Source organism: Ambystoma mexicanum, chromosome 11 (assembly GCF_040938575.1).
Source record: "Ambystoma mexicanum isolate Mex_15411 chromosome 11, UKY_AmexF1_1, whole genome shotgun sequence".
Classification (NCBI taxonomy): Eukaryota; Metazoa; Chordata; class Amphibia; order Caudata; family Ambystomatidae; genus Ambystoma; species Ambystoma mexicanum.
The window spans coordinates 813404832-813419800 of NC_090934.1; the positions used below are offsets into that span (position 1 = coordinate 813404832).

At 41.6% G+C, this 14969-nt stretch overlaps 1 protein-coding gene across 18 annotated transcripts in view; it reads right to left on the bottom strand.

Annotated features, from left to right (window-relative positions):
* Positions 1-14969, bottom strand: part of SOX6 (SRY-box transcription factor 6) — a 1055545-nt gene that overhangs the window by 54768 nt on the left and 985808 nt on the right. For all 18 annotated transcript variants that reach the window (XM_069623758.1, XM_069623756.1, XM_069623746.1 and 15 more), the window contains one exon: positions 5975-6083. In XM_069623758.1, the coding sequence (XP_069479859.1) occupies positions 5975-6083 (109 nt within the window). The remainder of the gene's footprint in view (positions 1-5974; positions 6084-14969) is intronic.

The window sequence follows — 14969 nt, forward strand, 5'->3', positions numbered from 1 at the left end:
TGTCAGATAGACAAAGCTAAGCAACCCCATCCTTGCTATTCATGTGGGGCACATGCCAGGGTTCTGGTGAAGGGGGAAAGGGAATGGACTCTTTGGACAGTGTCCACTTTTCACAAAACACCATCTCGGACCACGTTTCTAGTGCCACACTTTGATTGCAGTAAATTGTGCCTACCACAGTAGATAGCTATCTGGCCTTTTCCTCCAGGATGTCACTATGTTATGCCCAGGATTATATAATTACTGTGCCCTGTTTACTGCTACCCCCTGAGAAAAGAACACATTGACTCCATGTTCACCCCTTATATATGTGGGGAGTGGGCACAGTATATAATGGATGAAGGGGGAATGCGGGGGTCTCCCCCACATATATAGGAGTGAAAAGGGGTCGACAATATGTTGAACTCGTTCAATTCTGATATTGCAAATATTGTAAAATTAGTTATTACACTTCCTATTTTGTCAGCAGAGTCTCTATTTTTCTCAGCTGATCTACTTCAGTGCAGCTCTCCCCGCTTTTCTTACTGCTAAGAACACCCTGAAGAAGTACAATATCCCTTGCGTCTGGTTTACACTTAGTTGCCCTTTATGAAGCTAGGTTGCGGTGAGTGACTTTTGGGGGAGGCCCCCCTGTGTGGCCTGTGTGATCAAAAGTGGTAGTAAGGATCAAGCGTTCGTTTCTGTTTTCCATGCCTTGCTCTCTCTCCAACTCTCACTTTCTCTTTATCATTTTCTCTTTCTTCTCCTCGCTCTTTCATCTTTTATTCAAGCAAATTGTAGATTTGCTTAAATTCAGCTAAAAAAGGGACACTTTTAACAAGGAATTACATCTAAAATGATGTCTAGGATAAAATGCCACATAGGATGTTGATAAAAACCCCAGTAATGCAGCCCACAAATTTACTTTCAGAGTGAACTTAAGGGAATGCATTTTCTGCCACACAATTCAAGGTGCACTGACTCTTCAAGTGTTGTGGCTTACAACTTCGTGTTAATTTACATAGGGCAATCAATGATGGTCCTCACTGAAGAGGTTAAATCAAAACTGGTATCGTGCCATGGCAACAAGCAATACAAGACCTGCTAAAGCCTTACTTTGAAAACAATTCATGCCTGTGTGTCAGCCACCACTACACATTGTAGCTCTACACTAGATCATAGCCTATGTTTTGAATTCAGCTGGATATCTGAGCTAGCCACCGCGTTAGATTTAGCGAGATAGTTGAGTTAGCCACTTCTTTGAACTGCAGCTGAACCTTTGAGCCAGTCACTGCTTTTTAGTTAGCAAGACATTTGAGTTAGCCACTGGTTTTAGTTTTAATTTTAGCTGTCCAGCAGAATAAACCATGGAGCCAGCCAAGTGAACACACTCTCCATGGGTATGGAATCTGGCCAAAGGCAAGCCCACCCACCTGCACACATTTGCAATCATGCACCACTCCCGACACATCCCACACAACTTCTGCGATCAGAATGCAATATACCACACAACAAAAATGTGGTCTCGCTGGATACATAATGAGTTCTACTATTCCAGCATACTCTCTTATCCCCTTCAAAGCACCTATCCACTTGCCAGTCCAATATGGGTAGCTAGTAGGGACCTGGCCACCCCCACCCAACTTTGCCACGGCCAAAATGCACACACGCATTCTAAACTCTTCTGAACAATTTTCCCAAACCTTGGACTACGGTCCTCCGAGGGCATTAACCTACAGCATATTGAGGACATACCAATCTGATATGGGAGCTATACAAATGAAACATTACATTACATTTGAGAAGATGAGCTTAATTCATACTCCACATTTGCTCAATTAAGGAAGTATTTTAGGGTCAAGCCTCACTAAAATGATGTGTAATATCAGGGAACACACCACAAGGTTTCCTGAAGAACGGAAAATAGGAAGTACCAAACATACTGCCTGAGATAGTCCTTCATCTTCAACAGAAGTGAGTTGCCTTGCATTTCTGCCGGCGGCTCACATGTGGGACATTTTAAATGTGAATGGAATCTACAGGCTGCCATGTTGTTGACAGTACATCTTTGCATGCATTGGTAAATGGGTTTTATCAGTCATTGTATATGAAGATTTTGATCCAGTACAGTATTTTTTAATGTGAAAGCTCTTCGTCTCCTGTTCAAGATGTAACATTGTGAAATCATTTCAAATGGGTATTTTGCAGCAACTGTTGTTTTGAATTAATGACAATATGCTTTGCGAACTCAATAAATTCCTATGTGTTCTCTCCCACCAATAACAGCTGACGTATGTTTCCTTTTTCATCCACCGTGCCACTTTTCTTTCATTTTCAGTGGCATTCCCCATGGGTATAAGGTTTGTCTTTTAAAATAATTAAATCTATTAATTTCTGTAGTTGACAAATGATGTACGTATTGAGGCCTGATTCAGAGAAGTGTTTTATAACTGCACCACCCCGTTGAAAAACACGCTGTGAATCAGGCCCTTTGGGCTAAAAGCAGAGTGCAAATCCTCTTTGAACTAAGTGGAGCCCCACAAGACACCGTCCTGCAACCAGAAACATTGACTGTATTGAGTTTAATTTCTTCAGAATGTGGGGTTGAGAGAGTGTTCGCATTCCAATGCAGGAAAACACACCTCATGTATTTGATCAGAATGTGAGTAATGAACACTTTTTGGCAGACAAAGCTCTGCTTTCATGACACATGATACCTTGTTTTGATGCCATAACTAAAGGCGGCCATTGGGGGATGGATTTCCTTTCCACAAACAAATCAGTCCAAGGCGACAGTCGACGCGCATGCGTGTCCAAGGCTTGCCTCGGCCTAGCTGACCAAACCCCATTTACAGGACCTCACTGTCACCAGTTCTCTTAAACTGTCCTTAGCAAATATTTGTGGGACAGATATTGTCCCTGGAGACATTCCTTCCTGCGTATTCATCTAGCACTGCCACACTCTCCACAGATGCTGTATCGTGTGTGTACGCGCCGCTGTTTACCCCTCAGCCAAGCAGCATGTAAACAAGTTACATCACTGTCCCGAATTGAGTTGGACCGTTTTCCACATTCCCCGCTCAGAAACACATTAAGTAAATTGTTTTGTTTTATTTTCCTCACTGCAAAAGGTCACAGTTACCACCTGCAAGTGGAATAATGACATTAAAGCCTGATTTATAGTCTCTTCTAATGCAACTGTATTCGTTGTATTTGTGGGGGAGCTGCATGCTTTTCTTGGACAGCTTATATTTTAATTATGATTGTTTGATTATCCCACCTGAATCTACTACAAGATCTGAAATGATACAACAAAATGTAATGCCAGTCCCATTTCTGAATAAAAAGAAACATTTTCAAGTACAAATTTATAGACAACTTAAAATGCCTCCATGACAAGGGAAAGTTTTGTATGAAGTTCCAGATGCATTATTTAAGTGTGTTTTGGTAAGTTTTTGCTGTCCTTTCATTGTGCACTGGAATCCTTGTTACCAATAACCTTACATTCTGTTACAGGTGTGGTTGATGAATAAATTAGGCAGGTATTCTACATAAATGTGACGCCAGATCAATTTTCATTACGGACTGAGTTAACTTGGTGAATTAATATCTTAGAAATTTTGGTCTGAATTTAACGCGACTCATTTACAAACACATTTTTCAATGGAATTTTCCGATTGAAAAATGATTTTGTAAATCAGGTCCAAAATGAGATATCCAATTTCTTCTTTATCAAAACAACACTTTTCAAACGAAGTGGTGCACACTTATATGACATTAACAACCCTTTTTATTGCATGTACTTGGGGGATCCCCCATAGATTGAAATGTGGAGGCAGACATTATATGCTGGTAAATCTTTCCACTACGCCAGTATAGCCACAAACCACTGATCAGATGAAATGGGGTAAAATGGTACAGACAGAGATATACATGAACATTTAAACACACATGCTGCTATAAATACAGTAGATGTGGCAACACATGGCATACTATAACATGCAGTGCATGTCTTAGTAGGATTGGGGCACTACTCATCAATGGGGAATAGATCTTGAAATTACAAATCACAGTATTATTGCACCTACTATTGACAGTAGATAAAGAGGCCGGTATTGGTGCGGATCACGTTGTGCACTAAATAATAATACCTACTGAACGTTAACTAAATACCAAAACGAGGTGCATGAGGAAAATATGACGTCTTGTTAAACATGAGGTATGATGGGTAATCGTGCATTCAGAAAAATTCCTTCCTCATTGCAGGCTCCTCCCTTGATCTTATCTTATCTTCCATCTTTACTAACACTATAAATAAATAAATACATAAATAAATAAATAAATAAATACTATAACTGCATTTACTCTTCTGATCACTTTCTGATGTTTTCACTCCATGGATCCTCTTCATGTTCAACTGCCCCCTACAGCCGTTTACTCATTGCGACTTTGGTTTGTTTAATGCTCTTTCTTTTTTATCTACACTTTATTCCTTGCTTCCCCTATGTCTTCACTTTCTTCTGACCAAGCTGCCTCCTCTCTTCTTGTTATACTCAATTCCCTTTTTTGCTGCCCGCCTTTGCTCTCCTTCTCGCAAACCTTTATAACCGTGGCTGTCCCCTATTCTTGCTTGGCACTTCCTGCTTCTCATCTCACCCCTCTTCGGTCAGCATATAAATCGGATATTTGCCTTCTTATTTTTCGCCCACATGGCTCCTCTATCACCTCTTCTCTCCTATCCAGTTCTGTTCTTCTCTTTGATTCTTGTATTCTCTTTAATTGTCTCACCATCGCATGCAAATGCATCCATTGTCTCGTTCCTCCTTAACACTCCTCTCTGGTCTCTTTGTAATTGCTCTCTCCGATCACAATCTCAAATTTTTCTTCCTGTTCCAAAACCCCCTGGTTCTGCCTCCAGTTTTCCTTCATTTTGTCTTTTAGCACCCAAACACTGGAACTCTCTTCCCTGATCTATCCACTCCTAACCCTCTCTTCATCTTTTTCATACTCTGGTTAAAACTCACATATTCTCCACTCTATCTAGCTAATGATTTCATATGTGTTGCTATGTTTAACTTTACACTTTGTCACCTAAATTTGTACCAAACATTTCTTCTTCTTTTTCTTCTTCTTCTTCTTCTTCTTCTTCTTCTTCTTATTATTATTATTATTATTATTATTACTATTATTATTATTATTATTATTATTGTTGTTGTAAAGTACTTTTGTGACAGGACTAAATAAATGCAAATAAATACGAATACAAAATACAAAAGCAAAATATTCCCAACATGTTTTAGGGATATTGGGCTAACACAACATTCACTATCATATCTGATATGATTGCTTAAATACTTTCTTTAGTGCTAGCTGAAACCTGCATCATTAAATTGCTAATTTTGCAACAGAGAATAATGACTATTAAGAAATGAATACAAAAATGCTATCTGCTTTATTTTTAAGTGGAGAGTTTGATAAACAGGGAGACCAAATAAAAGTGTGATCTTAAACAAAAATGAGCAATAGGGATGCCGGACATGTCCCGTACCCTTATCCTGCTCCCTCGTCACCTCTTTGTGCCCCCTCTGCCAGCCCCTTTCTTGCCTGTCTTTATTTCCTAGTCCCCTGAACCACCACAATAACCCTTTCTGCTTCAATTATACATCAAGCATCCTTGCCACTTCTCTTTCTGCATTAGTTATATTTTCTTTCTAGATTCACTCCTGAATTCTGGCAGCAAGATTGTCATTTTAAGATGTTTCTGTTGAACCTCTTGATTTGTGTGACAATGATGTTTCTGTTGGGAGTCCACTATGCATGTTTCACATATGATACATTTTTCAGTTATCTTCACCTATTGATTCAAGAAATATTATTCGCTATTTCAGACTATGTGTAAAGTGGTGGACCTCTATTTATTTAACAGTAAATCAAGCTTGTAATTTCTAAAACTCTTCATCTGAATGTTCAGTGAAGATTCCCAATTTGAACTCACCGTCAAGGTCCTCTGGCCTTGTGAGATCAATGACACCTGGGCCCAGTTTCCGCTCCTCTCCCGGTTTCCCTGTTAATTGTGGGCCCATGTTTTCAAAGTGCGTTCTTTCCTGAAAAACAAGATACATGTAATCATGCAAACAAACTGCCATTTGAATAATACAGTTCTTATTGATGTTCCTTCTATCACTCAAAATATTTAGCCTGCTGCAAACAGGAAATGTTCCTCCTTCTACATTTACTTATGATGTAGGATGTTGTACTTTGCATTAAAATGTCATTTATTTATTTCCCTTAACAATGCTATTGCTAGTAAAAGCAGTTCCAATTCCAGAACGTCCATCCTAATATTTCTGTTTGAGTAGCCACCTCCTGTGAATAGATGTGTACATCAGAGGGAAGAGCATGTGCTAAAATACCACATTGGCGGTGTGTTGCATAGGTGATGGTGTAAGCAATAAGCTGAGTACATGAATTGCTTTACATTGAACAATGTGAATTCAAACTGGATTTACACAGAAATATCATAGTTGATATTAAGCATTACAAGCCACATGTTGTATTAAAAACAAATAGCTAATGCAAAACAGAGTGTCTGTATTTATGCATCCGTGTCACAACAATATAGTAAATTGTGCACCTGCATTTTAGCGCCCTGAAGGACAGTATGAATTGTAAATCATGTGAGCTGTTTAGTATATTTATAAAGAGAACCATTTAATATTTTAGTTGTTTTATGAATGAGTGCAAGGTTAATGGCACATGTGGTACATGGGAACATTATATAGGTCATGTAGCTGGTATGTACTGTGGACCTACAACTGTGAGCTTGGTTTCAGCTAAATGGTATGTTTATGCAGAGCTCAGTTCTCCTGAGTCAAGCAATGTGCAGGCCACATTATCCATCAATGTGACCCAAGTACTAAAGAGGTTAAGGGACACATCTGTAAGTACCCAGAACAAATACCTGTATGTAAAATGCACATTAAATGCTTCCATACTTAGGAAGGTCAATAGGAGCAGGGTCTGGTGTGTTAGTGGAGTGCATTCTTAATAGCAGTGGCCTTGAATAAAGCCTGACCTCAGACTCTGGCAAGGCAATGTGTTCCATTAAAGCAGTCTATTAAGATACTTTTTTCAGGGAATATCTATCTCAGCAGATAGATTCAGAAGGTAAAAAATGTATCAAAACTCACACACATGGAATAAAAGCTTGATTGTACACCAACGTGATGCACAGAAACAATGGGCCTGATTTGCAAACATGTTTTCAATGAGACTTTCCCATGTTAAAACATTTTTGTAAATGATGCCCAATGTGTTTTAAAGTGACACATGGAAAATATATTATTACTTCTATTTTTTATACCCTTTGTCCAATATGAACTATTCAGTGGAATAGGGAAAATCCCCTGCATACAAAAGGCATATGCTGAAATGTATTACTTATGCATACATGTACATACTTAACCAACCCTGTTATGTGTGTAGTCATGAAGAGTGTCTCCGACTTCTTAGAGATAATTGCTATTAATGGTAGAGGTCTATATCGGAAATGATTAGGGAAATAAATATAACAGCCCAATTCAATCATAATCCCAGAGCTGAGGGCTAACTCACAGCTAATGCATCCCCTTATGACATGTTAAAAGACATTGAGCCAATGGAATCAAAAGGGAGGACCTGAGCATGTGAGTGTAAGTAAAGCAAACCTATCACATGATGTGTCCAATCCATAATTGCTGCGTCAAAGGATTTTACATGGATGGAGTTTTCTGGGTATTTAATATCAAACACATAGGGAAAGATATGTTTTTTTTCTTCTTTTGGGAACACAGCAAACGAAGAGAGCATGTCAGACAGGAGAACAGCAGATTGGGGTTACAACTGGAAGTAGCTCATGAAAACCTGCGTTAAGAAGGTATTTTCCAGAGGGAACTGAATGGAGAGACATTTCCCAATACAGAACCCCAGATTGTCTGAGGGGGATTTTGGGAGCAGGTGGACAAACTGAATGAAAGAGCATGCCTGTTGTGTAGAGGTGGTTGATTTCCCTCTCCGTCTACTTTGAAAGACAAATCAGAATTTAACACAATAATTCCACATCCAAGAAATAACCAAATCATAGTTATAAGAGTTTTGAGGAAACCCTGCTTATAATGTATGTTGCAGAATGGGGGATTACAGTGGGTGGTGTACATGTTTTGCGATTGAAAATTAAAATGTAAACCTGGGTAGTTTCACCATAAGAAAGCTTTTCTCTAGCAATTTTGGATCTCTGGTGGCCTTAGACATCCCACATTGAAATGGGGAATGACAAACCTTTGTGATTGGTGTCTGTGCTATCAAGAAAGCAGCACAATCTAGTCCATAATGAACATACTGAACTGTAGTGTAGAGAGGGTAGAAATGGTTCCTGGAGAAGAGTGAGGGAGTTAGGTGTTACTGTCCCAGTGTTCCAAAAAGAAAGAGAATTCCCAAACCGAAGCCTTGAAACTAGTTGTAACCAAGTCAACCCTGTAAAAGAGTCTTGTATCTATGCCCAACCTAGAAACCAATAGTGCACCATAGATCATGCCCAGCATCTTAAATTTGAATTATTGATAGAATAACAAAGTAATTTGCTAATATTTCTTGGATGTCATACTTTTTGATGGTTTGAAGGAAAACTAAGTGATTTTTTGGTTTCAAACTATATTCTAACAATGGTTTTGTTTTTTTGAATCAAAATAATCAATATCAATATGTTTATAATGGAAAGGAGTTATTCTTTTCTCCAGAACAGTCATTCATATTTTCCTTTAAATATATGTATGTTCTGTATGAATTGAAATGAAAACATCAACAAGGCAATAAGCAGGTGGCTGGTGTTTATTTATTGAAGACAAGCTTCATGTATTTAAGTAGAATACTGTGGGTGGGGTGACATCCCCCTGCATTGAAAATTAGTGGACCACCTTTCATTTGTGTATGTATTATCTGCAATGAAACAGAATATTCAGATTAAAAACAGGTGGTTCCTTGTCCCAGAATTTGGGGTGGGGTTTTAGCGCAGGGGGATATGTCATCATGAAATTAACCCGTTATTAAAAAGTACATACAGTTCAAAGATATGCGTCGTCACAAATTTAACCCATTCTAATGGGAGCATGCCCTACTGACAATCACTAAACATTTGACTAAAAAACAAGTGTGGAGAAAATGTATGGAAAATAGTAGGAAGATGGAAGAAGGAATGGCTGCACAGGGCATAGTATGAGCTTGCCTGGTCAAGAAGGTAGATCAGAAAGAGAGAAGAACATGGCAGGGGGTTAAGAATCATTGATGACTTGCACATTGCACACTACGCTCATCCAAGAGCTGCTCATCACTTTGTTCAGCTTCATAAGCAGCATACATGGGACAATACTCAAGAAAGGATTTAAAATGAGTATATGTTGTCCAGATAGGTGAATCCTTACCTCTGCATGCCAATTACACCAATTAGTAAATAGTTTACAAAAGGTGTACTATTCACAACCCAAAACGGAGAATGTTCTTTGTAGCAAGAAGGAATCGAAAATGCATCATGTTGCACACATATTAAAATGAGACCAGGTAGTCTAGGAAGGAGGGCACAGAAGATGTTGAGACATTTTAAACAACATATTTCACACATAATATAGTGTTATATATTTCCAATTAAAACACCACAAGAAAAACAATGAATAGTTTGTTTTCACCATATTCGGTGTGGTGCCAAAAGGTCCTACAGAGTAACATCGAAAGAGTGTGTGTTTTAGGGATGCTTGGGTTCACGCACTACATCTAGGAATGGATGTTGCCCGTGAAAACAGTCCAAAGATCACATGATGGCCTTTTAATAGTCATTGTGGTTGACTCAAAGGCTGAGTTAAACACATGAGCCCTGGTGACTGTTAATACTGGGAGACCGCATATTCTGGCCCAGATACTTAAAACAAGTGTATTTTGTGAGATTTGGAAAATGTCATTTTTTTGTATTCATGCTTGGCCTCCTCAACCCAGAGTGCTTCATCTGTTGGTGTGCGTATTTTATTTCGAATTAATGTAAATCAAGGTGGCCTTGTGTAATGGATGCTTGCCCAACTCGTTGCCATCAGCCACATTCCGAGCAGACATGAATGTGGTACACGCAAATACGTCTGCTGCCTTCTTTTCATGTGACATATATGGTTCAATGACATGATTTTGCTGGCATTATGCCGTTCTGATTAAGGGAACCCATTGTTATTGTCATGAATATGGCTCTCTGACCAACACACTGGCATTTTATGCATGAAGCACGTACTGGAGGTACAGAAAAACAAGAACATGTTTTTTTTAACAAGATAAGTTATGAACTTCGGAGTGGCTTCAGTGTTGTGGTACTACATCTGAGGTTATTGCGTGGGATGGTAAAATAGTTGCACAGCCCACGGTGCTATACAGAGTGGACAACCAGGCATACCCACGGCACTAGTTCAAGAAGATACAAATACATGTGTCCTATTGAATGAGCATGCATGTTTCCTTATGGTAGAGAGGGTCCAAAATGAACAATACACATCCTCTCCTCTCGGATCTATCGGCATCTGCACAGCGGGCGCCATGGATAGTAATATTGAAAGCTCGTGGGCAACCGCAGGTTAATGGCAAATATGGCCGGGTGGCAACTGGACTGGCTGCTAACTTTTAAAGTGAGGGCATCCTAACCGGGAAGAAGGAACTATGAACAACGCTGTTGGGAGTTCACAGAGTTGATGGGGGGTGGGGGCAGTGGGGGGGGGGGCTATGGGGGGTGCCCTTATTGTTTCCCACATGGAAGTTTCTTTAAGGTCAGGATAGCGAAAACGAGTGGCACTTCAGTTTGGGAGGCACCAACAAGAATGGTCTATGGTCCCATTATATGTGAAACATTGAAGTTCTGGTTCTGATGTTGCGCCAAAGCCCTGTAGAAGACGTCTCCAAGCCTGGCAACGTGACCGTCCCGCAGCGCGTGCCTCTGTAGCACTCTGTATAAGTGATCGGCGGATATCATTAATTTAGCCTTGTCATCCGAGGGAACACAACACGTTTTCCCTGTTGTCATGTTGTTTCTCCTTCCTACAAAACTAGGCATTTTGTTGAACTTGTGAACGAACAAACCTGTGTCATCCCCTACGAGGAAACAATATGAAATGTCATGTTAGCTCGGGTTGAGAGACAGGGAAGGGGCGCATGGCGCTCAGCGAACAGGCTCGGCATGTTAAGCCTGATGCATAATGCAGAAGCAGAGTGCGGATCGCTGTTGCCGCCATTGTTCAGTGACCTAGTTATGCGCCGCGCATGTTAGACATCAGATAGAATCATTAAGCGGAGAATCTTTCCGTGGGAGGTTCTAGAAACTCGCAGCCGTGTGTAACGTAGACGGGCCGCGTGCTGTGATTCAGTCGCTCGGGCAACATGCGTTTCTGACGTGGGTGATTTCTATGTGTGAGACTGCGACTTGCTTTTCTGTATGCATTGCAGCAGGTGGACCATGGGCCGTGGCTGGCTAGGACCGCGTGAACTAAGGGTCGACAAGTGTGTTCAAAAGAAGTACAGTACAAGCCACGAGAACAGAAGAAAAAAGTGTGTCACGTGACAGTTTCCGTGATAACATTGTCAGGAAAAGAGTCTCTCTGCAAGAGACACCATCTAGCTCTTCCTCTCCTTGTGACTTTGAATTTCACCGAGTGAGTCACAGTGAAGTGAGCGAGGAAAGAAAGAAGGGGGGAAGTCCAAGTGAAGTGAGCAAGGAAAGAAAAAAGGGGTGAACGTCCAAGTGAAGTGAGCAAGGAAAGGAAGAAGGGGGAAAGTCCAAGTGAAGTCAGCAAGGAAAGGAAGAAGGGGGGAAGTCCAAGTGAAGTGAGTGAGGAAAGAAAGAAGGGGGAAAGTCCAAGTGAAGTGAGATAAGGAAAGGAAGATGGGGGAAAGTCCAAGTGAAGTGAGCAAGGAAGGAAAGAAGGGTGAAAGTCCAAGTGAAGTGAGCAAGGAAAGAAAAAAGGGGTGAACGCCCAAGTGAAGTGAGCAAGGAAAGGAAGAAGGGGGAAAGTCCAAGTGAAGTGAGTGAGGAAAGAAAGAAGGGGGAAAGTCCAAGTGAAGTGAGATAAGGAAAGGAAGATGGGGGAAAGTCCAAGTGAAGTGAGCAAGGAAGGAAAGAAGGGTGAAAGTCCAAGTGAAGTGAGCAAGGAAAGAAAAAAGGGGTGAACGTCCAAGTGAAGTGAGCAAGGAAAGGAAGAAGGGGGAAAGTCCAAGTGAAGTCAGCAAGGAAAGGAAGAAGGGGGGAAGTCCAAGTGAAGTGAGATAAGGAAAGGAAGAAGGGGAAAGTCCAAGTGAAGTGAGATAAGGAAAGGAAGAAGGGGGGAAAGTCCAAGTGAAGTGAGCAAGGAAGGAAAGAAGGGTGAAAGTCCAAGTGAAGTGAGCAAGGAAAGAAAAAAGGGGTGAACGTCCAAGTGAAGTGAGCAAGGAAAGGAAGAAGGGGGAAAGTCCAAGTGAAGTGAGTGAGGAAAGAAAGAAGGGGGAAAGTCCAAGTGAAGTGAGATAAGGAAAGGAAGATGGGGGAAAGTCCAAGTGAAGTGAGCAAGGAAGGAAAGAAGGGTGAAAGTCCAAGTGAAGTGAGCAAGGAAAGAAAAAAGGGGGGAACGTCCAAGTGAAGTGAGCAAGGAAAGGAAGAAGGGGGAAAGTCCAAGTGAAGTCAGCAAGGAAAGGAAGAAGGGGGGAAGTCCAAGTGAAGTGAGATAAGGAAAGGAAGAAGGGGAAAGTCCAAGTGAAGTGAGATAAGGAAAGGAAGAAGGGGGGAAAGTCCAAGTGAAGTGAGCAAGGAAGGAAAGAAGGGTGAAAGTCCAAGTGAAGTGAGCAAGGAAAGAAAAAAGGGGTGAACGTCCAAGTGAAGTGAGCAAGGAAAGGAAGAAGGGGGAAAGTCCAAGTGAAGTGAGTGAGGAAAGAAAGAAGGGGGAAAGTCCAAGTGAAGTGAGATAAGGAAAGGAAGAAGGGGAAAGTCCAAGTGAAGTGAGATAAGGAAAGGAAGAAGGGGAAAGTCCAAGTGAAGTGAGCAAGGAAGGAAAGAAGGGTGAAAGTCCAAGTGAAGTGAGCAAGGAAAGAAAAAAGGGGGGAAAGTCCAAGTGAAGTGAGTGAGGAAAGAAAGAAGGGGGAAAGTCCAAGTGAAGTGAGATAAGGAAAGGAAGAAGGGGAAAGTCCAAGTGAAGTGAGCAAGGAAGGAAAGAAGGGTGAAAGTCCAAGTGAAGTGAGCAAGGAAAGAAAAAAGGGGTGAACGTCCAAGTGAAGTGAGCAAGGAAAGGAAGAAGGGGGAAAGTCCAAGTGAAGTCATCAAGGAAAGGAAGAAGGGGGGAAGTCCAAGTGAAGTGAGTGAGGAAAGAAAGAAGGGGGAAAGTCCAAGTGAAGTGAGATAAGGAAAGGAAGATGGGGGAAAGTCCAAGTGAAGTGAGCAAGGAAGGAAAGAAGGGTGAAAGTCCAAGTGAAGTGAGCAAGGAAAGAAAAAAGGGGTGAACGTCCAAGTGAAGTGAGCAAGGAAAGGAAGAAGGGGGAAAGTCCAAGTGAAGTCAGCAAGGAAAGGAAGAAGGGGGGAAGTCCAAGTGAAGTGAGATAAGGAAAGGAAGAAGGGGAAAGTCCAAGTGAAGTGAGATAAGGAAAGGAAGAAGGGGGAAAGTCCAAGTGAAGTGAGCAAGGAAGGAAAGAAGGGTGAAAGTCCAAGTGAAGTGAGCAAGGAAAGAAAAAAGGGGTGAACGTCCAAGTGAAGTGAGCAAGGAAAGGAAGAAGGGGGAAAGTCCAAGTGAAGTGAGTGAGGAAAGAAAGAAGGGGGAAAGTCCAAGTGAAGTGAGATAAGGAAAGGAAGAAGGGGAAAGTCCAAGTGAAGTGAGATAAGGAAAGGAAGAAGGGGAAAGTCCAAGTGAAGTGAGCAAGGAAGGAAAGAAGGGTGAAAGTCCAAGTGAAGTGAGCAAGGAAAGAAAAAAGGGGGGAAAGTCCAAGTGAAGTGAGTGAGGAAAGAAAGAAGGGGGAAAGTCCAAGTGAAGTGAGATAAGGAAAGGAAGAAGGGGAAAGTCCAAGTGAAGTGAGCAAGGAAGGAAAGAAGGGTGAAAGTCCAAGTGAAGTGAGCAAGGAAAGAAAAAAGGGGTGAACGTCCAAGTGAAGTGAGCAAGGAAAGGAAGAAGGGGGAAAGTCCAAGTGAAGTCAGCAAGGAAAGGAAGAAGGGGGGAAGTCCAAGTGAAGTGAGTGAGGAAAGAAAGAAGGGGGAAAGTCCAAGTGAAGTGAGATAAGGAAAGGAAGATGGGGGAAAGTCCAAGTGAAGTGAGCAAGGAAGGAAAGAAGGGTGAAAGTCCAAGTGAAGTGAGCAAGGAAAGAAAAAAGGGGTGAACGTCCAAGTGAAGTGAGCAAGGAAAGGAAGAAGGGGGAAAGTCCAAGTGAAGTGAGCGAGGAAAGAAAGATGGGGGGAAAGTCCAAGTGAAGTGAGCAAGGAAAGGAAGAAGGGGGGAATGTCCAAGTGAAATGAGCAAGGAAAGGAAGAAGGGGTGAACGTCCAAGTGAAGTGAGCAAGGAAAGGAAGAAGGGGGAAAGTCCAAGTGAAGTGAGCGAGGAAAGAAAGATGGGGGGAAAGTCCAAGTGAAGTGAGCGAAGAAAGGAAGAAGGGGGAAAGTCCAAGTGAAGTGAGCAAGGAAAGGAAGAAGGGGGAACGTCCAAGTGAAGTGAGCGAGGAAGAAGGGGGAACGTCCAAGTGAAGTGAGCGAGGAAAGAAAGATGGGGGGAAAGTCCAAGTGAAGTGAGTGAGGAAAGAAAGATGGGGGGAAAGTCCAAGTGAAGTGAGCGAGGAACGGAAGAAGGGGGAAAGTCCAAGTGAACCGAGTGAGGAAAGAAAGAAGGGGGAACATCCAAGTGACGTGAGCAAGGAAAGGAAGATGGGGGAAAGTCCAAGTGAAGTGAGCAAGGAAGGAAAGAAGGGTGAAAGTCCAAGTGAAGTGAGC